Below are 26,243 nucleotides of genomic sequence, written 5' to 3'. Positions count from 1 at the left end.
AACAGACAAAAACATTGCAGCAGGTATTCTGGCTTTTAATTGCAGTTAGTGAAAAAAAAAACCAACACTTCCAATAATAACTCTTTGCCTTCGATCCTTCTCGTGTCATTTTAAATCAATCGAGTCGCCTCTGATTTCACTCTGTGTAAAACACCTCAGCACACGACTAAAAACTGCACCAAACAAAACAGTGAAAAACCAAAGAGCGAACACGTCACAGACAGTAAACAGGGGTCTATTTTATTTTTGAATGAGTCTTTTAATTAATGCATTTCAAGTACTCCAAAAATTACATCTCTTTGCACAATACAATTTGAAACTTTTTTTTTTTTTTTTTAGTAAAAATGTTCAAAGTGAACAAAAATTTCCGATACTGTATAAAACACAGTGAACATTAAAATCAGACAGTAGTATTACTTTTTAATCTTGTGTTCTTTCGGCCTACATCACCTACCACGTTTCAAACTCAATTTGGACATTTTCAGTGCACGTTTATCTAAAAAGTTTTTTGTTTTTTTTCCTTTTACCAAGACTACGAAATTAAAAACGAAAGTAAATTTACAGGCATTATTCTTCTGCTCTTCTACCCAAACCATGCCACAGGAAAAAAACGAAGATAAAAATGAGAATGTAACATTAACTTCCATCACACTGAATTGTTTTGACCATTGATGATGGTGGAGAAAAAGTATCATAGCAAACTGCGGTTCAACTAGCACATATAAGTAACATAAATAACTTAGAGGAAAGTTTGTCACATATGAACATCTTTGAACAATTTACTCTGGAATTAGAATACAAAAAATGAAACCGATGTATCAAAATGTAAGTTTCATTTTCAAATGAAATTCAGATTTTTCCAAGTACTGTACAACTTTACATGTAAATTGTCTCGGCCTGACAGCCTACACCGTTTTAAAAAGAGCTCCGTTTTTGTACAGACATGAGAAGTTGTAACAACAGCCGACCTGTTTTGAATTCATCTGCCGCGTGAAATAAATAATCAACTGTGAGACGCACACACTATCTTTATGTTCCCTTCAGAGCACACGTGTGATTATTACAACCATCGCAACAGTGTTGTAAGATACTTCTTGAGATTAGTATTGCATGCATTTAAAATAATGATGCCGGGGGAAAAAACATAAAAAGAATAAAGTCAGAGCAACAGAGAAAACCCTTCACTGAATATATAATCTTTTGCGCAAATCTTTTTTTGGAATGAATCACATGGTTTTGCACAATTAGAATTGTATCACGACCAGATTTATAACATCCTTGAAATTAGTGTCATTCCAGAAACTATCCCATGATTTGCTACACTGGGGGAGGGGGACGACACACACACACACGCACACACACACGAGTGAAACAACAAAAAAATCTCCTTCACTTCTTCCATTTAAAGTGACTCCAGAAACCACGAAAGGTGTTCAAACCTGTGCGCAAACATCATCTGTATAAAGTTTAAATGGCACGCTGATGTAAAGCCTCACCGGGGGCCTGCACTCATGAGCTCTGACGGGGATCGAGTGCGATGAGGTTTGAGCGACCAGGAGAAAACTGCGAGTGCTTCTCCTGCGACACGAGTGAACACACAGAGGAAGGTGTTAGTGAATAGCGTTGACAATACTGCTGCCTTACATCGCTCCTTCCACACGATTTAATACTAACATTATCACCTGTCAAAGTAAATAGTGTTGAGTGACGTACAAACATTGGTCAATTAAAAGTCACATTGAGTAAATGTGTCTGCATGCCGACATTGAAAAGCTCTTAGAGTCACTATCTTGAAGAATAATAGTATGTTTTCTTACATTTTTTTTGTACATCCACACTGAAGTCATTTGTAAGTCCACGTAAGCGAACATGATACACTCTCACGACTAAGCGACACCACAGCAGGCTTCACTTTCCCTTGTTTTCAAAGCCGAACAGGTAGAATCATCAGAAGCTTCATTTAGTGGTTATTTGTTCTTCCTGATCAATAATTAAATCATTAAAGACAATGAAAAACTAAGCGATGTTCCCTTTCTGTTCCCACGACTCCATTACCTTATCTAGCTTGTTATGCAACACGAGCAAACATGACGTTAGCGAGACAAACGGGGGGGGGGGAGAAGATGAAGAAAGAGGAGGGGCTTTGAACAAAGAAGGCCTAGAACGTGGGATATGGTGCCCTTGTTCAAATCTGGGCCCAAGCAATCTAAGAGTGAAGGAGATCCACCTGACTGGAAAACTGAGGAGAACTTGATGGCCCTCAAATCCTCACCAGCAACATCCACGGAGCGCCTCACAACCATCATTCCTTCATTTATGTGTTAAGAGTCCTGAGAGCACTAACCAAAAAAAAAAGAAAAAAAAAAGAAGTGAAGAATTACACATTTACAGTAGAAGAAATAGTTTGTTTTCACTTATGATACACTAAATATGTACAATCACATGCAGAAGACTGTCTGCACGACAGACCGGAGCCTGTGTCTTTTGCCATTTGACATGTGTGAATCACAAAAGTGCCGCAAATCCCCTCCGAGTGTCTCATTTCTGGCTTGAATGGCAAAAAGAAAAGCACAGAACAAATTACCAGCAGCCATGAGTGTGTCACTCAAGAAGACGTTGCCAAAAAAAAAAAAAAAAAATCTAAAAGAAAATCACAGAATGTACTAAAGCTACACATTATTCCTTTAACTCCTTGGCACTCCTTCAAAAAAACTGAAAAAGAAAAAAAGGTGGAAAAAGTTGCTAGATCACACTGCGTTGGAAATGGCCGACGGTCGAGTCTACTCCACAAAGAGCCAATCGAGTTGCTAGACAGTGTTTTTTCTCTTTCCCACGTGTCTGTTTTGTCTGTAGATGGAGGATATGACGGTGACCAACAACCATATCAGGCTTTTCTTTGGATGGAGTGATGCTTTTGTTTCCCACTGTAGGCACAAGGAGGAGCCAAGGCATTGGGGGAGGCGGGGGGGTTTTGCGGGGGCTGCCTGGGGGTGGGGGGGGGGGGGGGGTGGGGGGGACTCAGCGTCTCATCTGGCCCATCTGATAGTTCTCCCTGGGCTGACGGTGGTGCCTCTGGGGCTGAGCCTGTCGCTGAGGCTGCCTCTGGGGTTGCCGCTGGCCGCCGTGCCCGCCGTGGCCGTGCGGTTGCTGAGACTGGTGCTGCACCTGCGAGTTAGCGTGCTGCTGTGCTCGCCGCCGCTTCAAAGTGCCTGTGAGGAGGAGAGGGTTTTCAGATATACTTTTTAGACGACTGTATGACGGACGACATGTTCTAAACAAGACAACAAATACAACATAGGTTTATTAACTGCATCCACAACATATAGAGGAGTTTGTGAAAAAGTATCGAGCAGGAGCAAACAAACAATACTTATGCACTATTTCTAAATATATAAACTTTAAGCTAATTCAACTGCAGCAATTATTGAAATAAGATTCAACTTTATTGCCACTACCCAAATACAAGTATCAGGTAACGAAATGTGGTTTTGGATCTCACCAGAAGTGAAACAAAAATAATATTATATGATATGTACGGAATAAAATGTAAGTAATTTACAAAAAGACAGTAATTTGCAATTGTTGGGGATATATGGATGGATTCGTGAGCGTCATAAATATAAATATATTGCACACATTATTATATACAGATAAGGTGCAGTGATAACGCTATATTATATAGACATATGGATTATATATACAGATTACAGAATAATAATTAATAATATTGTGTGCATATACGTGTCCAAGTATATCATAAAACAGGTAAAAAAAAAATATTCATTTTAAATTAGCAACAAAATCCAAATCTGTAAATATACTGTAAATGATCAAGGTTACATCTACACTACTTTGTTTTCAGCTTTAAAAAAAACAACCAACATTCAAATCAGCTCCATATCAGAAGACTTGTTTTTACAAAGTATGACTAACGGTTAAAAACAACAACCGTGAAAAGTAAGAGCAGGGATTTCTTTCACAGCTGATAAGTGGAGATGTGGCTGATTCAGGCAGTAAATGTGTGTAACTGCGTCATCGTTTCCTAAAGGTCTCAGTTTTTGCTCATCCAGACTAAAACGTAGCCCTACATATTTCTAATTAAAACAGCGCCAACAGTGTTTTTCTTTTTTAACTTCCCTGTCTTTGGGGCTCTAAATGCCAGGCTGATTTAGATGACAGGTGTATGTTGTGTGTTTGTAGATGTAAAATGGAGTAGTATGACTGAAGTTTAAGTTCATTACATAATAGAAGTGGGAATTCATGCGTTTTGTCTTTGTTTGTCAGGTTAATGCGTCTCTTTTTCTTAAGGTATGAAGACTCACCTGGAAGTGGTTTGGGAGGGGGAAGTTTGGGGTTACTGCTTGGTGTATGCACACTGCAGATCTTAATAAAACCAGCCATGAGCATGATGAGGGCAATGCCCATCAGCAACACCGCCCACCAGTGAGCCTGGAGAAAGAAAATTCATGAGTCAAACACACTCGATACAAAAACACATCATAATAACTTTAACTTATTATGCAACCAAAATCAAGAAGCCAACACGTACCACAATCCACTCCGCAATGTTCTCATAGAGCTCTGGGTTAAAAATGGCCTTCTTAAGCCTGGCAAGTGGACCGTCTGCATCCACCAGACGACATTTCATGAACACATCGCAGTAGCCCTTGAAGTCGTTGCAAGGCGAGCCGGCTGGCAGCGTGGTCACTTTCTTACTGAAGAAACGAGCCAGGCGCTCTGATCCGGTGCTGCTGCATGTGTTAGGATTCACTGAGGAGATGGATTGAAGATGATTAAGGCAAAGCTTTCAGCTTCATTTGTGAAGCTTCATTTCACATACACACACACACATTTCTTGACATAAAAACAAACGGTAACGCTTTCTTTTACAGTCCCCTAATTACCTGGTATTTAGCTGGTAAATTCATGGAAACACTAAAGTGTTGCTAGGTAATTACCAAGGGTAATAAGATAAGTAAATACAGTGAAACAGTTGCCAAAATACTGGGTAATGCACGGTAATGTACTCGGTAAGTAAAGTAAAACTGTACTGTAAAAGAAAGCCAAGCTTGTTTCCATGTAATTACACACATTTTTAGGGTTAGGTTTGTTAGATTACCCCTTGGGTAAATAGCTAGTAATTAGGTACCTGCTTATTACCAGTTTATAACCCAATAATACACTTACATTTACCATAGTTTTGCCATAGTTTAGCTGTACATACCTTCTTATTAACAGCAGTAATAACACGCTATAATTAACTTTATAGTTACCAGGTAAATGCCTAGTATTTTGGCAACAGTTTCACTGTATTTACTTTCTTATTACCATTGGTAATTACCTAGTAACACTTTGGTGTTACCATGAATTTACCAGGTAAATACCTGGTAATTAGGGGACTGTATAAGAAAGCGTTACCAAACAAACTTACAAGCAGTTAAAAACATGTTGAAGCTGAGAAATGGATAAATAGACTTACTCTTCTCCATGCAGCACACATGGCACAGCTCAGTCTCGTCCTTGCCTTCCTGGCTGGCACAGGTGCACGCCTCCAGACCATATTTCTCACAGATGGATCCCGAACAGCCCTGTCATGATGAAGCATGAAGGCAGGTGAGATCGGGCACCGACTGGTGTGAAGATGAGATTGACACCACAACCAGATCTTCCACGTGTTCAGACACTCACCCCGTTGAGGCACACTTGAGTCTCTCCGTGACAGGCGGTGAAGTTCGCTTTGGGCTCAGACGTGGGACACTGAGCACCGACTCCATTACACATGCCCTGGTGAGCACACTCTGACTCCTCTCTGCACTTGTCGTTACGACCCTTATAACTACACTCTGGTGTACAACATGGACCCTGGCTGGGACTGGTGGGGAAGACGGGGGGGAAGAGAAAAGTGAGTCAAATTGATCACGTCAGTGGAAAATCTAAAATAACACAAACACAACATCCATGTCTAACCTGCAGACTTTGTTGGGCTTTAACTTGCACTTCTTATTGTCAGGCTGGTTGGCGTCGTAGCAACACTGGTCCCTGCACTGATCGCTGTAACCGCAGTCGCACTCCTCTCCTGGCTCCACCAGGCCGTTACCACAGATGGGCTGGCCAGACTCTGTTTGGGAAAGAGAGAATAAACATTGAGCCAATCTTGTGATAAAATTGGTGAATGAATAAAAAATATACTGCTGAACATAGCACTGGGTGATACAAAAAAAAAAGTCCATCTCTAATACCATCTGTAAGATAACCCATTCAACCCCAAACAAAAGCTGTAATCCTAGTTCATTCTTGGTTAACCTGAAATATCTTTAGCCTCCGCAAACAATGAAACAATGGTTAGTGTGACATGTTCAAATAATAGAGCTGGAGCTTAGTTTGAAGAATAGAACAATAAACTTCCTTCAGAAGAAAAAAACATACTCGTCCTGCATGCTGAATGCTCTTAAGCTGTGAGACAACTATTTATAATAGTATTATTATAGTCAACTATTTATAATAGTTGACTAAGATAGAAAGTGGTGGGAGCTAATAAGTGAAAACATCCTCCTGCTCTTTTTTGAACACATGCTTCATATTTCATTTGTGTTACTTGTCTATTGCTCTTATGTCTCCTTTAGTTTTGCGTGTATAAACGTTCAAAATAAAGAAATTCATTCATTCGAAAGGGAGTAAAACGTACCGACAAAGCAGTTGTTTCTCTTTTTCTCCAGCACCTGGCTGATGTTGCGAACACTGCAGATGGAGAACTTATTGTTGTTGAGCTTGTCTCCTGATGTAGCTCTTGCATACATGATATAATTTCCCTTCTCCTTCTTGTCTTGGCTCTTGGATTCTCCCGGGGTGCACTCAGATCCAGAGTCGTGCTGCGAGTGGGAAAGAGAGAAAGGTTAAACGAGGAAAAGAAAGTCTCGTCATAAATCTCTCCGTGAAAAAAAAAAAGTGGAACATCTAAGTAACTCACCGGGGATCCAAAGTTGTGTCCTACTTCATGTGCAAAAGTGATATGGGAGACTTTGGGAGGTACGTGGGAGGCATAGTTCTGTACAGTGATTATACCAGTGTTGAGCGACTTCTTCTTTCCATCAGAGTAGAGCTTGCTTTTCTCACAGATGCCTCCAGAGCTCCCTGAGAAGGAAAACCACAACCTTCTTCAAGACCACAGCTAAAAAGCTAAAAGGATCTCCTCATTAGAGGAAAAAAAAACATTTAACCAAGACTGGGTAATGATGGACTTTCAGCTAAGTGCAGAGGATGGACATGTGTTATACAATATATGTTTGCAGTTGCTGATGAGACACAGTCCTTCAGTACCTGAGGGGGCTCCAACCCACGCCAAGCCCAGCACTCCATCATCGAAGTCTCTGTCAGTGAAAACATAAGCCAAGCAGTAGTCGTCATGGTTCTGCTCCGAGTTGAGCTCCAGGAACTTCTCCACGCCAATGTTGGAGAAGCGGAACGGGTTGGATTTGTCCCGCTCATCAATGGTTGTGTTTATCTGTGATGGACAAAAAAAAAATGGTTCAAATGCAAGGCAGTGATGACACGTAAAAGATAACTTCAAATGAGTGAACAAGTACAAGACCTACCCTGATCCTTTTCACCATGAAACTGATGTTGCGAATGCCCATGAAGTCTGTTCCCTGATAGATGGCATCGATGGCCTTCACGTGACTGGAGATCTGGAATTGTGTCACAGAACATAAGTTTGTTATTTTGACAAATACGCACACTGCACATGTCGTCATGCTTTTGATGAGTAGATTAGAAACCGCTCTCATACTGTGCAGTAAAAAAGACATCAAGCTATTCCCTGCAGGTGGTTATCTTAGGATGAATGTGGGTAATATTGTTCATGATAATAAGGGTGTAAATTAAAAAAAGCTATATCATCATATGAATATATATGAACAAAATATCATCTTTGCATCATCTAGCATCATCTATGTGTTGCGTTTTGATAAAAGTCAGGCGGCTAAGATAGAAACATAGGTTTGATAGCTGGGAAGTTGCAGAGTTTTTTTCTAAACCTGCACCCTACGTTAGGCTATTTTACACTACTGAAACCTGGTACTAAACGGGTGCATGGGCTACATTTTTAAATACCATCACCATGAAGTGCCGAGGACACTGACACAATCAGATCGTGCACGACGGATTTTCACTGTTCCCAATCCTGAGGAGAGATCTGTGTGCGTCTCAGACTGTGCAGGGGGGCGGGGCTAGCTGCCAGTCACACAAGCAGAAGCAGCAGGAGCTTTACAGTGGGGAAAGTTTAACGTCCAAAAGTCTGCTGTGATGTTTTAGCAGAACTGACACTGATAGATAAAAGTCATTGCTTTCAGTGTGACAAGACTTTAGCTTGTGTTAGCGTTCCTGCTTAGCTTAAAGCGGAACTAGACCGGAAGTTCCTATTATCGCTGTTTTTTTGGTGTGTATCTGCGTCATTACCTTGTTTATGAAGCCATGACGGTTCGAAACAAACAGTTCAGCCATTGCTGAGACCGTTGTGTTTTATTGTAATCTCAGGGCTCAACGAGATCACTGAAAATTACGTAATAGTTACATAAGCAGCGGTTCTCCTGAACAACCGATCGTCCTGCTCCGGGCACTAGTCCGGGCACATCCGGTTACGTACATTGAACCGCAAAAGAAGAATAACGTCCGTTGTGGAGGTGTTTCACGAGCAACAGTGTCTTCTGACTCTGGGTCTGACTCCGGTTTAAAGTCATCAAAGGGACTGCGGCGGGGAGTCGTGAAGAAGCTATTTTTAAACACTGTTAAAACAATGTTTTGATAATGAGGAGCAGTGCATCCGCCGTTCCAGAGGGGGGCGCTGCGCTTCTGAGAACGGATGTGCTGGATAGTACTGGCCAATCACAAGACTCTGTGTTCTGGGGGTGAAAGTTCACTCTGAAATCTCGCAGCAGAAAAGCACTGTCAGAAAAGAGGATTTCTATCGGCTAGTTCACAGCAACTAGGAGGTTTTTGACCATAAAAACAAGTTAATATATGTAAGTAGACCTCCATAACTAACATATATGTGCAACAGGACCACTCTATGTGACCTTTAAAGACCTGTAGCTGCTTGAAGCTAACTTTTACAAGCAGCTGATAAACATACAGACACTTGATCTCGCCCTCTCCACTACAACAGAAGCGTTGCTGAAAGTCAACCCGTTTGCAGGACATGGGAGCTGTAGGTCTACTGAGGCCATGTTTTAATTCATTACTTCATTAAATCCAAATGAAGGATTACATGCAACAAAGTCACAAAATAACAAAAGTGAAAACAACAAGCAGCAGTGTCCCTTCTTGCTAAAATTGCAATTTTTTTCTATGGACTTGAGCAGGGGCGAGTAAGCTGTTTAGAAACTGACACAAACTTAAGTTTTCTTCTGGAAAAGGCTATCTAACAGTGACTAACATCTGCTTTAGTTTGTTTTAGTAGCAAATAGTACACAAATGAGGCAAAACAAAATTTAAAAGATTGGAAAAACAGCTATGAGATGCGCTAAAAACACCCAAAAAACCTGCTGCTGCTGCTGCTGCTGCCAACATGAGGTAATGGATGTATGAGTAATTAGGTAGGCATCAGCTTAGAGGAAAAAAGTTATTTGAACTAATAAATGCTGCCGTCTGTAATCACCGATATACTACACACACCATCAGATATCGCTGCACACAGAGCCTTTATGTGATCCCCAGGGTGATTTCTATTTGTTGCACAGTTGTATGAATCAACCCTGCACTGAATAAAATGTCATATTACGATACGAATCTAGATGATTAAAAACATGCTTCTGGAGTAATACTACTAGACAGAAATTCCTCAGCACTCACTGTGTAAATCCAATTTCGGCAGCACTGCAGTAACATGAGTCAAGTGAATGAGACCACCAGTGTATTACCTGAGCAATGACAGCTTCTCTAGTCTTGTAATACTTGTAGAAGAGGTGGTCAGTTTGAATGAAGAGCTGGCAGGTGTTTCTCTCCGCTTGGGCCATCCTCCTCTTCCTCAGCAACACAGGGTCATTCAAGTCTGCAGGAGTATGTAGAGCCTGATGTGCGATGGAGGGTAGGAAATGAAAGGTTAAATAAAACATATTAATATATAGCATTTTAAAACAGTGGGTTAATAAATAATGATGGAGTGTTTTTATGGCTGTGGATTTCAGCTCCAGCATGTTCATGGATGGACTGTAACTGAACTGAGGAATACTAAATTGAGCATATATAAACATTTAATGATTGATTTTTGATGACTGGTGATTCTACAGGCTGCGAGTTTATATTTTCAAACAGAAAGTGCATAAAACTTTAGAATGGCGTTTAGCAAAGATCCATGACAGTTTTTCTAACATTCTGATAAGCTACTAATTTGATGAGACAGGCTATTCCCACCAGTCACTGCAACTTGAAACTGCAGAGACTGCATAAAAGTTCTCTACGGGCAACTGTGAGTTTTACTTAGTAAAAAAAAAAAAACACAGTCACTGCAAGGGGTTAAATTGTTATGTGTAGTGAAGTTCACCTTGGGTGGTTCTTCTAAGGCAGATGCTTGGTACTTCTTCATCTTTTCAAACACTGAGCTATCGGCACATCCTCCCTCCGGGCCGTACTTGTGTGGGTAGTCTGAGCGAAGGAAGCAGACACAACACTGTTTGGATTATGGGAGACATTGTTTGGGACTTAACCCCCTGAGTCACTCTATTTCTGGCACTATTCATGATCAGCTAATGGATGTACTTACACGCCACTTGAGCCTAGCTTTGCTGTGTGAGCTGTTACTTTCCCTGACTCATTAGCAATTCTATTCGCATCTCTATTTCATTTGCCCCTCAGCCTTGTACAATATGAACACAGATAATTTCAAATTACAGGGTGCCAACGTAATGCGGCGTGCTAGGTGCTCACTATGAGTATGAGCATTGTAAAGACTGTTAAAATGAGCCAGTAGCCCAAGAGAAAAACTGTGTTAGTCATCTAATGAGCACTCCAGGGGCCTCATGTATAAACGAGTGCGCAGCTTTCATACTGAAAGATGGCGTACGTAAAGAAATTCTCAGATTTATAAAACTGTGCGTACGCCGAGTCCTGCGCACCTTCTCTTTATACATCCCATCAAATGTGAAACTGAGCGGAGGTGAAAGAGTAACACGCCACACCCTTGTTCCACCCACACATTAATTAGGGATGCACCGATTAATCGGCCAGTGATCGGAATCGACCGATCAGTCAGAATATTCCGATTTTAATAAGCCGACCAAAATGCACCCGCATCGCGCAGCATCAGCAACACACATGCACGCGGCTACACACACATGTAGTAGAGTGTAGGGCTGGACAGTATACCGGTTCACACTGAATACCGTTTTTTTCCCCTTATGATATGAATTTTTAATTTTTATGGCCATACCGGTGTATTTGATTACACAACATCCGCGCAGCCGTGGCGCTACTCGATCTGCATGTAAACGGTTCATTCATGTTTATATATTTGTTTCAATCACTGAACAAAGCCTGTCATATTTAAGACAAGAGTCAGGACCTTAAATCACTTGCACAAAACTTTTGATCAGCATTTGTTTGTTTGTCATTATAACCTGTGTGCGCAGAGAGAGAGGCATTGTTGGCTAGGGGCGGGAGAGAGCGAGAGAGAGAGGTCATTTACTTATTTGTGTGTAGATACTATGTTGTGAAATATGTTTAAACTTAAATAAACTACACATACAGGTAGTGATTCGTTTTTTTTGTATTTTTAGTTGGATATTGGATGTGAACAACATGGTTCCATAACACTGCACTTTTAAGATGTGTGTGAATATTCCACAGCATTATTTAGTTCTATTTTATAGTGGTAATCTGTTCAAAAAGTCACACTAAGTTATTATGTTCCATGGTAGCATGTTCAAATGTATCATTGACAATTGTTTTTGTATTTTTATATATACTTCTATTTTATAGTGATTCGTTTTTGTATTTTTAGTTGGATATTGGATGTTAAAATGTTTTATTAAAGAGAAAATATGCAAAAAATATATATCTTTCTGTATGCTGAAAAGTGGTTTAAAAAATTGAAATCGGAATCGGCTTAAATCGGTATCGGCAGGTCAAACTTTGTCAAAAATCGGAATCGGTGCATCCCTAACATTAATATACAAATGACTCTGAATCGCCCTCTCTGACACCTTCTTCCTGAAGAACAATGACAAATGCGACCGCATAAGAAGGAAAATAAAAGAATACATCAATTTATGATGTATACATTTGAAAAATTTGTATAAATTAGAAAAATAGAGAAAAGCGTGTCACACACACGTTTCAAGCTTGTGTGTGTTTGCGCAGGGGATCAGTTATGTCTTCAGTGTCCTCTCTGATCTTATCCACACATGTTCAAAGGTACATGGTTTATCAGTAATGTTTGTCACAGAATAATTCTGTGACAAACATAATTCTTGGCATTGAACCTTGTGTACATTTTTATACGTGCCGTTGTGTGTGTGAAAGCAAGCGTACGCCGTCTTTTTGTGCATATGCACGGTTTATACACGAGGCCCCAGGTGTCTCTGCTCCCACGGTGATGATTATACCAGCTCGTCTCCATCAGCTCAACAGCCCTTACCTTGAACCTTACTGATCACACTTTTATATATGCATGCATCAAAACACAATACACAATGTTTACAAGAATATTAGCTGTCAAAACATTTGTGCATCTGAACTGTTTTAGAGACTCACTTATGTCGTCTTCGTGGTAGATGACTGAGTGGAAGGGCACATTTTTGCCCTCCAAGTATCTCTCAGCAGGCTCCACATAGTAGATGCCATGGTAGCTCTGAACGAAGCCCTCAAACTGACCATCCACAATCGAGCCATGGGTCAGGGTACCTTTCTCACCTGGGAACCCAAATAACAGAGGAACAGAAGGCAAAGAATTCACACAGGTTCAGGCACTTCGATTTTATAGAAGACTATAGTCTGCTGCAATATGGCTTTCCTTTGATTATCAAGAACTACAACCAAACATGTGGAGTTTAATTAAATGTGCAGCCTCACCATAGATTTCTCCAGTGTAGATATGAGAAGTATCAAAGGGCACCTCTTCTCCTGAAACATCTACTTTTAAATCTTGGGAAAACAAGGTGGTATCCCTCTTCATTCGTAAATTGAAATGTCTGAAATGAAAGACAAGACACAAAATAATTAAATATGGATTTTTACACAGACTCTGAAACACTTTTCTGGGAAGGTTAGTTAGTATCTGTGGCTGGCCCCTGTATAAGGTCTATGTCTTCCATGTTATTTTATCCCTTCCTGCTGTGGTATACCAAGGTAAATGTCCAGTATGTTACTTTTTCCCCTTACTTATATATTTTATGTTTGTAAATGTTATTATCCATGTTTCTTGTCATATTTAAATCCATGTTATTATTTGTTTGGGGGCTCCACGTGTGTCTGAGTTGTTTTATGATATCAAGTAAGTTTTACATGCTATTGTCATGCATCCTTCCTGCTATGATGCGTCAGGGAAGACGTGCCTAGTTTGTGGGTTTTTTTTGTTATAATTTTTATGCATTTCCTATCAGAAATTAAATGGAGACTGCCTCTAAAAGAGTACGAGTTCTGGCCCTGGTGTCTTTCATTTAACACAGACTCTGTGACCCCATATATAGGCTACAAAAAGACCAGTAATCTAAAATATAGCAGCTGCTTCAAACATTTCTATAAATGACGTAAAATAGGAGCGCTGCATCTTCGTGGGTGCATTTTCAATCCCGGTGCCTGTTGGTACGGCTCTTATCTTTTTCTTCCCTATTAGGCACCATAGCCTGGGAACAGCAGGCCCTGCTACAGGCAGGATGATAAACAGCACTTGCCAAGCTCCCAGCCAGATGGTCTTGACTTTGTCATGGAGAGTGTGGGCACTTCCTATCAAACAACACCTCTTCAAAAATGTGGAACCACAACAAGGACTTTATGCATCCCTCCAATCAACCGCTTTACATGGAGGGGGCTCCCATTCAGGTATCAAGTGTAGTATCGAATCATTCAAACAACCAGTCCGATAAAAACATGGTTCATATTTTCTATTTGTGTAGTTAAAATGAGGTAGGGAATCTTTTTAAATATAGCCAACTAAAAATGTAGTAAATACACTCATTAATAATCTTAAATGTTATGTGTGCTGGGAAAACAACAATAACAATAATCTGAAATGGAAATGTGTGTCATTAAATACATTATTTCATCGAACCAACACTCCCCAAACAGCTCTCTGTCACATAAGACAAACAAAATAAAAGACCCTCACAACTGATATCTCAGATCTTTGACATATAATAAAGCTTGGGCAATTACCAAGGTGCAATTTAAATCTCACTCTTTATAAAACTTGACAAATTGATTATTTTGGCTCCAGATGAGAAAATACAGAAATAATAAAACGGAAAATGGAAGCAATGGCTCTGAATAGGTTTATGGTTTGTACAAATCAAATGTAAACACATTTCAATAAAACTGTTAACAATGAAAACTTGCTAAATAACAGATGGATAAATAATTACATAGATGATGATACAAAAAAAAAAAAAGACATCGATCCAAACATAGTTATCCTTGAGGTTAATTTCTAGTAAAAATGACAAACCTTCCATGAGCATGAAATTCTAAATGAAGGAACTTGTCTTCATGAGAGAGCGCCCTCTTGGCCCTCTGATGCTTGCTGTGCACAAGCTCGGTGTCGTAGGACAGACCTTCATAGTGACGGATGTACTTGTTCAGGGGATTTCTGTAGTGTCCTGTTTGAAAAGAACAGATGAAATCCTGTTAACAATGAAAGGTGAGGAAAACCACATTTTCTAGGTTTTGCATGTAAAAATGTACATAAACAAAAATTAAATGAGTGAGGCCATTACACAGAGAACAGAAGCTTCTAAAAAAATATACAAAACACTAACACTTGCCAATGCCCAAATCTATTGGTTTGTCATTGCTTTAGGTGCCACAGTCAGAACATTTCCATGCACAGTGAACTCAAGCTAAAGCTACAACTATGCCGTTATATTGGATCACTGTGCTTGTCCCATATACAAGCACTAGCAGCAATTGGCTTGGGCCGATATTTGATATTATCGTATATCGTGATATCTGCGACACATTTTTAGACTTTTATTTTGAAAGAAAATGCACAAGGAACTGGAGCACTTCATGCATCATGCAGAGACATTGTGGACTTAGTTTGTAACCAAGTGTGTGAATATGAAAGCAAATAGCTATATGGATTGAAGCTGAGGAGATGCACTCATGTAGGTCATTGTGACAGTAATTATGTCTATTCTGATATATTTTCAATGCACTTTGACTTTTTAACTTTTCAATCCCTTAAGTGAGGCAGGAGACAAAATTGCTCCATCAGCTGCAAAATGAGAGGGATGCACAAAAAGCTCATAAGAGTGAGATGGGTTGTCCCTTGATCTTATTTCAGTTGATGCTGTTGTTAATAAAACTGAACACAGCATTTGTGTGCAAGCTGCAGTAATAGTTCCAATTGTGTTTGAGGTGATTAAAGAGACAAAATCAAGTATTTAGATGACTGGAAGGGGCCACGTATTTAGCACCCACGTCTTTTAATGAACCGATTTGTACTTGAAAAATATTTCAAAAAACAGTAGGTCCAATTGTATAATAACCAAACATTTATGTTGTTATTATATGTTATATATATATATATATGTTATTATATTTATTTTCATAAGATCGTCTTCCCGGCCAAGAGCACAGCCAAATTACACACATTATCAGTATTGTATTTCTGTTTCTATTATTAATCCATATTGTTGATTAAAATTTGAAATGATTTTAATTAAATTAAAAATGTCAGGTGAGAAGTTCCTATTTTATAGTTCAATTTAAGAGATCTCATTCTTCTGCTATATTTACAAGTGTTACATACGGATGAACAACATATTATCTTCTCAGTCCTGTTATTCCTCTAGTCCACCTGCCGACGCCGATTTGGGCAGCCCAATATCGCAATATTACATTTTGGATATTGCCCAAGCCTAGCGGGAACCCGTTAATTCAACCAAGTGTTTCTGCTTCTGCTAAACTAGGTGTTATGGTTAACAGTCGTGGCAGTTAAACTGAATACAGTTGTCAAAGCGATATTTGCTTCAGAGTGAACAACTGAAGCATGGTACATGTTCAGATAATTGAGGTGCCCATAAAAATGATGATGAAGCAGATACTGGACAGGAAGGGTCAAAATGAGGTAAATGGACAGCAAAACAGCATAGTCTGTATTTTAGAATTTATCTCTAATCTATTTATCAATAAGTCAAAAGGACGCCAGATTTGTTGCTTTTTTAAGAACTTTTTTGCCACCAAATGCAGTGGTTAGGGTGAAGAAGTGAATAAGATTCCAAGTACATCCACCCACTGGTTCACAAGCATTAAATCCTACAAGCCATTTAAGCCCTACTGAGAGCTATTTCTGAAAAATAAAGAATATTCTGTAAATATAGTGGGTCTTATTTGTAGTATAGTATGTCACTGGTAATGATGCTGAGGAGGACTAGTGAGTCATAAATTACAGGATTCAGTGTGACACATGACAAAGACGGGCAAGTAGACTAGGCCTCAACTACTTCTCCAGTCATATGCATGCATGATCAAATATTTATGAAGCAACATTAAATTTTTCATTGAGGTAACTACGAGAAGTAAACACCGAGACTATTTGGAATGACTTACTGTGTAAAGAAAAACATGCAAATCAGTAAATCATGTAAATTCATTAAAGAAATTAATAATAATAATACACAAACAATATACACACACCTATTTCATGATGTTACTGTCACGAGAGTGAATTTATGAAAAATATCACAGTGATTTTATTTCTCTGTGATAGCAGCACACAGCAGTTGTATGATATATACAATTTAGGTGCTTATTGTTTCTGAAACAGAACAAACAGCTTTACCTAAAGCTATTCTTACACTAGCATATTTTTGTATATTATATTATTTTTTGAACAGGTGCTTAGGTGTTTAATACTGTGCTAATGTAACACATATAATAAAGAAAATATGTCTCGCTCGAAAAAGAAAACACAGAGAAGAGCACAGCGCTGACCACTGGCAAAACATAGCGTGAAACTATGGCAGCAAACACGACATTTAATACAGTGTGAACTATAAAAGCAGGCCCGGCTCAGCTAAGCTAGCGTCAGGCGCTAAACCTTACATTTTAACCGAAATATAGGTTAGGTTAGCGGCTACAATTGTAGCTACCATAAAGCTAACAGTCCGTCAACACGGTCGGCATCTCCATCTTCTCATAACAATGGCTGTCGGCGCTATTGCAAGGCAACAAAACCCGACCCGCAGTCGACATTAAGAGCCGTGACAACACGCACAACTAACTCAGCAATGCCGCTGTGTTTCGGTCAACTGCGCGAAACCGAGTTCTTTTAGGTGACATGTGTGTCGTTCGTTAGCTGAAAGTAAAGACAGCGAAAAGGGCGCAGTTCTGTTCACAACAAGCAGGCCCCGCTGACCCCTCCTGTTAGCTAACGGGCTAGCAGCCCTTTCTGCTCCTCTCAGCCGCAGCTTCACGGATTCAACACTGTGTGAAAAGCTTTTCCCTGAACGTGCCTCACTCACCTTGGGTGTAATTTAGTAAGTAGGCGAAGAGGAAGAGGTTGAGAAGAAGCATATCTGATAAATCCATGGTTAGAGCATTGAAGCCGCCTCCACTTTATTGTCCTACTTAGATAGGCGCAGACGCCCTGTGTGTTTATTGCAGCTTCCTCTCATCGCCTCCCCTCTCTCTCTCCCTCTCTCTCTCTCTCCCCCTCGCTCCTGCGCCCTGACGTCACACGTAGGCCAGCCTGGCAACCCTTCCCCCAAGTGCGTCTATGATCGAGGGAGGCCTGCAAACATAACCAAGGATTCCCAAGCGTGGGACCGCGGCCGAATGGTGGGACTTGGACGTGCGGCTGAGGGGCAGCAGGCACCATGATGAGGCGACGGAGGGGGATTTTGAGACGACGCTGAAGTTAGCATCCGATTCGCCAGCCTCCGATTCGGCACTTAAGGGGAAATAAACTTGATGTTTTCACACTGGTTGTCTGTTTTTTTTGTGACACTTCTTGATGTGAAAACATTTTAGACATGTTAGGTAAGACATTAACCTTGCATGACATCCACTGTTGTATTTGTGAAGCTTTTATTTAATTTATGAAAATTCTAAAGGAGAGATTTCACCATTTTTGTTTTATACTCAGACCTCATTAGAACAGGTCCTGATCCAAAACCACTGTACCTAGACTTCTCAAATCTGGACTAGATTAATCTACAGACCCTGAAGATTCATAAAAACACACTCTCTGATTTGTGAAACCTTTAATCTATTTGTGAAAATGCAATAAAGGCACATTTCAACGCTTTTTCAGCATATAGACCACTTTGGACCAGGTCCTGATCCAAAACCACTGTACCTAGACTTCTGAATTTTCATAAATTAAATAAAAGCTTCACAAATACAACAGTGGATGTCATGCAAGGTTAATGTCTTACCTAACATGTCTAAAATGTTTTCACATCAAGAAGTGTCACGAAAAACAGACAACCAGTATGAAAACAGTCGCACTGGGCATCAAGTTTATTTCCCCTTAACTTTCCCCTTAAGTGCCGAATTGGAGGCTGGCGAATCGGAGGCTAACTTCAGCGTCGGGTCAAGGGCTGTGGTGCCCCTGAGCAAGGCACCCAATCCCCAGTTAAATGCTGCCCACTGCTCCTGTGCCCGACTTGTGTGGGTGCACTACTGTGTGTAGTAATAAGAATGGGTTAAATGCAGACGTCAAAATCACTATTACTAATTGGTGTGTGCACAAAATAGATCCAATTCTAATTTTTCAGCTGCGTTGGTTTTGTTTTGAGATGCAGAAGCTTATATGCAAACAAAGAAACACTTCCCCAAATAAACATTTGTAAATTGTATTTAGTTTTAATTTATTGTAAGTACTTTGACTTATATGAATTATATCAATGCAAAAGAACCTCTGATGAAACCTTCTACATTGGTATTAACTTGTATGAACAGTAAAACACATATTCTGGGACTGAGGACTCTGTAATTTAATTTTCTGTCCTATATAATTCTTTGTTGGTGCTGGCACATGATATTTTCTGACAATTATTAAACAAAAACGCTAAAACAAACCCATGGTTCAACAACCACTGTTTTTATTGATAAAACATTAGTTTAAACAATAATGGTAGAAAATCAATAAGTGCAGCCCAGCTATATTATTCTTAATTAACCAACAAGTGTTTTTGGTAGAATGATGCAGGAAGAAATGAATATTTACGACCACATTAACACCCTAATTACTTGCACAACAAACTCACCGAGTCGTTGACGTTTCTTGGCAACCGTGTAAATATAGTGTTGGATAAGAGAAGGAAACACCCTCTGTTTTCTGTGGCCGCGGGATCCATTTCTTTTCATGCATCAACTCTGATTATCTGTGAAGTATTTCTGATGCTGGCAGGCGATCTTGGTGATCTGTCCTTTATCATAACACGTTCACCAAACAAACGTGTTACCTGAGCTCAAATAGAGTGGAATTTATTTTATAAGATCAACAAATGCTTTATATAACCAGAATCAGACGGAGGAGCATCCACATATTGTTTTCAGTCATTCTCCTGATATTTACATTTCGATGACACAATAATTAGAAGCAAAATTTCATCAGTCACTTCTTGATTATTCTAGACGAGCTCCTCTGGCTCCGGAAGCCACCACGTGACACACTTCTACGTCCGCCCCAAGTTTTTGCAGCTCATCCAACCAGATCTGCTGTTTCTGAGAAAGCCGGTCAGTGGGCCCCTTCACCTCCACCAGCTAAAAACAAACAACGCAACCCATGTCAGAAAAGCCTGCGTGCAGTCTATTCAGTGTAATCTGACATAAATTCATCAGAGTACATCAGAATCCATACATAAATGATATATGTAATTGACAGAATGTGATGTTATTCCACCTTGTAGGTGTTATTTGTGGTGTTCCACACCACCAAGTCAGGCAAACCTCCACGACAGTGTCTGTAGTCCTTTGACATCCGTGCTATTACTCCTCCTACGAAGGCTCCGCCAAGGCAAGACACCAGAGACTGCAAGTATCAGAGTATGAAAGTCAGTGCCTACATGAAGACAAACATCCAATCCCAATTATTAAATGACATCCACATATTGTCAGTATCTGTCCCAATGTAACTACATACAATGTACTACACATCTAATACTGTAGGGGTATCAGAAGTCTTTACTATTTACATACTTTGTGATACAGTCATTTCAATTTTCCTTCGCACACCAAGAAATCCTAAAACGATCAAACTCGTAAAATGATAAACAAAGCGTTTTATTTATTTATTAATAATAATAATAATAAAACATTTTTTCCACTTCCTAAAGTTGTTCAGACCCTTGATTCAGTACTTTTTAGATGCTCCCTTGGCAGCAGTTACAGCTTCATGTCTTCTTTTGTGAGTCTCTACAAGCTTTACACACCCATGGATTTGAGCAGTTTATCTCATTCTAACAGGCAGATCCTCTCAAGGTCTATTAGAGTGCAGAGGAAATGTCTGTAAGCTGACATCTACAGATCTCTCAACATATGCTCGGTTGTGCTTAAGACTGAACTGGCCAGAAACTTGCTCTGAACCATTCCAGGGCTTTTTGGCTGTATATAGTTTGGACCACTGTGACTGTGGCATAGTTTCAGGTCACTTGCATTCTTGAGCAGATTGTTGTATTGTATTGTATGTATGTAAATGACACCAACAATATAAAATGTGCAAAAGGTGAATAATTCTTAATACTTTCTGAAGCCACCGCACATTTTACAGGGTCTCTGCAGGTTTCAACAAGTCAAATTTAAGACTTTTTAGGACTTTTTAAAGACCATACTGAATACAATTTAAGACCCATTTCCAAATCCATACTGGCAAAAAAGTACAAAAGACATGAAGGAAAATTGGGGCCACAAATCGTTGAACTTGCACTTACCCATATGCAAGAATTTGGCTTAGCTGTTAGCGGCTAAGTTTTCTCTGCTGCTATGTTAAGCTGCAACACACCGCGGCGCACACACAGCACACTGGCGAGCTATGCTTGATCAATTCTCACCGGGCAGCACAGGTGGCCTACTTTAGTTCCGTTTTGTAGTTATGTTATCTCATCCTCAAAAAGCGAGACTGAAGTTTATGCATGTTTTAAATAAAAGTAACTTTGATAGATTTTTAAGACCTTTCCAAATTGCATTTAAGACCTTTTATGAGATTTTAGGAGAATTTAAGACATTTCAAGGCCTCTTAAAAAAAAGGACTTTGTAAGACCACAAGGATACCCTGTTTTAGGATTCATTAAATACCTGTGTGTGCTGAAGGGATGAGAAACGCTCCCAGCTGACCAGTGAACAGACTTTACCCTCCTGTGAGGTCCAAACATCCTCCAACATGCTATGAAGTGTCTCCACAGATGCCTCACTGAGTAACTGTACGCGAGAATTAATCGGCTCCTTTCTATTCTCATAGAAACAGTCGGTGTAAAGATCCAGTGGACAGGTCTGTGAGAGAGAAAACTGTGAGCTGAACCTGTGCTAAGATGTGTGTTTATTCACCAAAAACTAGCAGAATATGGAGTTTACTTTACCTGGTATGGATTTCGAAAGACATCTGGAATTCCTTCCATGAAAATGATATCCCAGAGGAAAAGACCAAATAATGTAGAGAAGGTTGAACCTTCACCATGGATCCCTGGTGATGACGGTATATATATATTGTTCTCATGGTATCATGGAGAAAGTAATCTACCTCATTTTACATTTTAACAAGAGGACAGTTGTTTACCTTGGTCAAAACCCTGTCGGCGATAATGTGCTAAACACAGTTCTTCCACAGAGCATATTACAGTGGCATCACTGCTCTCTGGCCCATTTGCTGGTAAAAGAAACCTGGATTTCCCCGTGCCTCCCTCATGAGGAAACAGCTGTCCTCGTATCGTCACCTGAAGACAAAAGAAAAAGCATGAAAAATAATATATACTTTACTTTCATACCATAAATTATGCCACAGCAAACTCACATGTGTAACATCTTGGACATGAATAGTCGGCATGTCTTTGAATTGTAGACGATACTTCTTGAGGCTGGCAGACTCTCTCATCCTAACAGCTCTCTGATGCAGGGAGAGTTTATGTCCTGTTCGTACCAAAGGGTCTGAAAGCCCATCTCTAATAGCACAGATTGCCTAAGTGCAATCAGAAAAGAGCAGCAGTCACACAAATGAAAACACAGCACCTATTGTGGAGCACATTAAGTGAAAACTGATGAGAATGTCTACAAGGAGGTAAGTGGAACGGAACCAAAGATACTGGTGCTCACACGCTCCGGTTTTTTGAGGTGCTGCTGAAGATTTAGTGCCAGTCTGTCCCACCATCGCCCTCGGCTGTCAGGACAGTAAACAGACTGCAGCAATAAGGACTGCAGCTCCTCTACTGCCTCCTGCAACAGGAAAATAACCTTTTCTACTACTTTCTTTTCATTTGTGACACAAACCTCATAGAGTTGAATTAGTGAGAGTGTTTCAAGTGAGCGAACCTCATATTTACGTAGCCTCTGCAATATCTCCACCCCTCTGGATAAGAGGCGAGTGTAAGACCATCCTGTAGTGAAGCTGCGCAGGAACACAGGCAGCTCTGCCTCATGACTATCAAACACAATGATAATGTAAATGTTAATTGATCACAAGGTACTTTGCATGTGTGTTTTAGATTACAAAAACAACAGATACATTCATTGCTCATTACCTGAAGTCATGGATTTGCTTCAGCTCCTGCCAAGCACTTTTGGCAGCAGTGTACAGCTCGAAGGCTTCCTCCCACTGACCGGCCTGCATAGCTGAGCTCACCTCTTGCAGGGATCGCATTGATGCTTCATATCTGGTGGGATGATTGGAGTAAGGAGTAATATTTATATTCTTCTTAGATTAAATACAAGAAACTCAAATATGTTTGCAGGCACTCACCTGATAAGGTCTTCTCTGTCCTGGAACAGCTTCGCTATACGCTTAATTGTGTAGTCAGGGAAAGTCAGGCGACCCGAGTTGACCAGCAGGATGGTAAAAAGCTGACTCTGCCCACCAGCCGCCATCTCCTCCTCATCCATGGTGTCCGTCAGAGAAAAGAGGAGAAGAATCCGAGAGAAAACAGCGCGAGGACCACGACACAGACGAACGCAGGAACCAGCAAACTGCTTCGCCCTTTAACATCGGAAACAACCTGAGTGAGAACATTTCTGCAAAACAAAGTATACTGCAAATACAAACTCAATAGCTAATCATTTCACCTCCTCAGTATGACAGCCTTGATGTTTCGAGTAGGGCCGAGAGAGAAGACAGACTTTTGCCTGCTCAGATGAAGAAGCCCATCCAAGAGCTGCTGTTTCTGAGTCCCAGAACTGCCCAAGTGGAAGATCTTAGCCAGAGCTTTGAGTTCAGGAGCAGGCAGGAGGTCCAGAGCTTCACCCAGGTCCTCAAGATCATTCTCTTTGAGATTACACAGAAAGAAATTAATAATGTACACAGTTTTGTGGATAAAGAGTTTAAGCAGCATAACACAGTATTTACTCCCAGCTATACAAGAATGCAATCATCCATTATCTAAGCAGTCATAAAAAATAAATGCAAGACAAATATAAATATTCAGCCTTCAACAGTATACTAATAAATATTTTAGAAATTCCAGGTTTTAGCAAATTCAAGCAGGTGTAAAATATTAAGAGGTAGTTGTAATGGTTTTTTTTTACCTGACTGTAGAAAACCATTCTGAACCAGCTCCTCAGCAACAGGTCCCAGATCACTGCATATCTCATCATAATCAAGTTTATCTACTTGAAGCCACTTCAGCTTCCTCTGAAAGAGCCGCACGTAGAGCTTCTGCCCTGGGACTTTTGCGAGAGAAGAAGTGAACAGTCAAGACTGATTCAATGTTATTTTATCACAATAATTGAGTGATAATTGTGCCATACCTGATAGCTTTTCAAAAGCGTGAACAAGCGACATATCGTCTTCATTGAACAATGCCCTGTCGTCATCATTCTCCAGCACAGCCTGCAACACGGCCCGGAAGTTACGGATGTAGTAGGGAAGCCGTGGAGGATTCAAGGCCTCATCAGCCTGGTCAACAGTCATTTGCTGGGCAAACCCAGGCAGTGACTCACTGTCGATGACAGCAGCACTAATTCCATGAAATTCCTCTGATTTTAGAGGGAGTGTATCAGTTGTCTCTGCTTTATTTTCATTTGGTAACACCTCCTCTGGCTTCCTGTTACTATCAAATTTTGCTTTCTTTTTTAAATCAGATGCTTTGTCAGTGGATGGTGTTTTCCTCTTTGCCGGTTGGGAGGACGACTGCGACTTTTGAGTACCCACTTTTCGGCAAATATCTGGCGTAGAGGCTTTCTGTTTATGTTTAAGTCCTTTTTCTGAGCATGATGAATCTCCCGCTGCTGCTGAGGTCTCAGCACTGATTGCTGTCTGGTCAGCGACTGTGACACAATAATTTGTGTCCTCTAAACTCAGAACAAGGACATTTTCTTTCTGAGAGCTGCTGATTGTCTCTGGAGGGTCTGTCTCCTCGTTGAGATGCTTTGGTGCATGATTACCATCAGTCTGTGTGCTCTCAGGTGCGTTACTGCTCTGTTTAGATAACTTGGAGGAGAGACTTCCCAGGTCAATTTTCCTGACTACAGTTTTACTGTTTATCTCCCGTGGAGCCTGCTGAGAGTTATTCTTTTTGAAATAAGGACTGGTCTTCGCCTCTTGGTCCTCCCCTTCCTTGCTTCGATCAAGCTCTGGGGACTTTGTGGATTTCTTGCTGTGTGACAGGTGCATGCTTGGCTCAACACTACTGCTTGCTGAGGCAGCACTGCTGTCTCCTCTGTCAAAGTTCTGACATTGCAAATCAATGTGCTCATTGATCCTGAATTTTGGTACCAACAGGCCACACAGAGGGCAGGCCAGCTTCGATGGAGGCTGGCTGTTGAAGAAGAAGGTGATTGGAGTCGTGGTGGTGGTGGTGGTGGCAGCGCTGGCAGAAGTCCCAGGTGAAACACGGCCCTTCTTCTTGCTCTTCGGTTTGTTTTTGTTGGCTCTCCCGGTCATGGTGCACTGCAGACGGTTGTGATTATGCGTGTTTCATGCGAGACTTGTCTGGTCGCATACTCTGAGGTGAATGAACAGCGTGACACAGTCGTGGCTCAGTTTAGCTTAACTTCAAGCAGACTCCCCGTCACAAAACTTTACATATTAACCTTCATACATATTGGCAGCTTTAGTGACCTTTAGTTTACTATAAAAACGCGGACAAAACGGATAAAACATGTACATTATAACGCATATAAAATGTTCAAAAGAGTAGCTAACACACGTACCGGCTACGGAGGAGCTGCATAACAACAACCACCTCCCCGCTTCTCAGACTTAACCAGCAGAGCACAGAAACACATGTAAGGCTGAAGAATCGATCCCAACTTCATCGATGTTTTGATCCGATTCTAAAATACAAAACAAAACATTAAAAAAATGGAATAATATTTAGGTGTTCATGTTTTTTTTTTGTAGTACTATCTTAGCTATAACACAACATATACGATCACAACGCTATTTACATTAAAATATAGAGGTGGAACTGTATTTAAAACTACTATTACTTTTTAGAATTAATTTTACAATTACCAGTCTGAAAATGAACCAAAAAGTCGCTAATTTAAATGTATTAATAGTAAACTTTACTTAGTAATAGTTAATTGTGAGGGGGTCTCTGCTGTATACTGTAATAAGGACATGACAAGTCTCAAATGTCAATAATTAAACCTCTATAAACCAAAAAAATACTTAAAATATGTAGACTGATCACATTCAAAACATTCAGGGAGGTGTGAGACAATTAATGCAGACCGCAATTTTCAAACAAACAATCAATGAATTAATTAAAAGTGGCATAAATTAAGAAATGATAAGAAATGTATTCTATACGTCCTAATTCCCTTCACCATCAAACACCAACAACAGTCAGGGAGTCATTCCCTGCATTTCTATTTACATTATATTTTACTTAATAACATATGCGATTTAAAATGTTGCAAAATGCAATACTTCAAACAAG

General features: G+C 40.2%; 2 protein-coding genes across 2 annotated transcripts; both read right to left on the bottom strand.

Moving 5' to 3' along the window:
- Positions 1-3,017: 3,017 nt before the first annotated feature.
- LOC310930226 (disintegrin and metalloproteinase domain-containing protein 10-like) lies at positions 3,018-17,789 on the bottom strand. The gene is made up of 16 exons (XM_083893143.1): positions 17,673-17,789; positions 14,654-14,804; positions 13,063-13,181; positions 12,745-12,903; positions 10,538-10,638; positions 9,915-10,064; positions 7,593-7,685; positions 7,318-7,501; positions 6,968-7,131; positions 6,686-6,869; positions 5,968-6,118; positions 5,689-5,872; positions 5,480-5,588; positions 4,550-4,770; positions 4,323-4,449; positions 3,018-3,209 (listed from the first exon to the last, which is right to left on the bottom strand). Exons 1-16 carry the CDS (start codon positions 17,737-17,739, stop codon positions 3,019-3,021), a joined length of 2,355 nt encoding a protein of 784 aa, XP_083749269.1. The 5' UTR covers positions 17,740-17,789; the 3' UTR covers position 3,018.
- Positions 17,790-19,782: 1,993 nt separating this feature from the next.
- On the bottom strand, positions 19,783-25,240 carry fan1 (FANCD2 and FANCI associated nuclease 1; the record flags this gene model as incomplete). Its single annotated transcript, XM_083893668.1, has 13 exons — positions 19,783-19,920; positions 20,060-20,188; positions 21,451-21,645; positions 21,732-21,835; positions 21,929-22,085; positions 22,163-22,327; positions 22,462-22,581; positions 22,678-22,786; positions 22,887-23,018; positions 23,105-23,338; positions 23,425-23,623; positions 23,884-24,024; positions 24,106-25,240. The coding sequence occupies 13 exons, from the start codon at positions 25,238-25,240 to the stop codon at positions 19,783-19,785; spliced, it is 2,958 nt and encodes a 985-aa protein (XP_083749794.1).
- Positions 25,241-26,243: the final 1,003 nt, after the last annotated feature.

Source organism: Microchirus variegatus (genome assembly GCF_963457635.1).
Source record: "Microchirus variegatus genome assembly, chromosome: 8".
Taxonomy (NCBI): Eukaryota; Metazoa; Chordata; class Actinopteri; order Pleuronectiformes; family Soleidae; genus Microchirus; species Microchirus variegatus.
The sequence above is the reverse complement of the archived record's forward strand: the minus strand, read 5'-3'. Positions and strand labels throughout refer to the sequence as shown.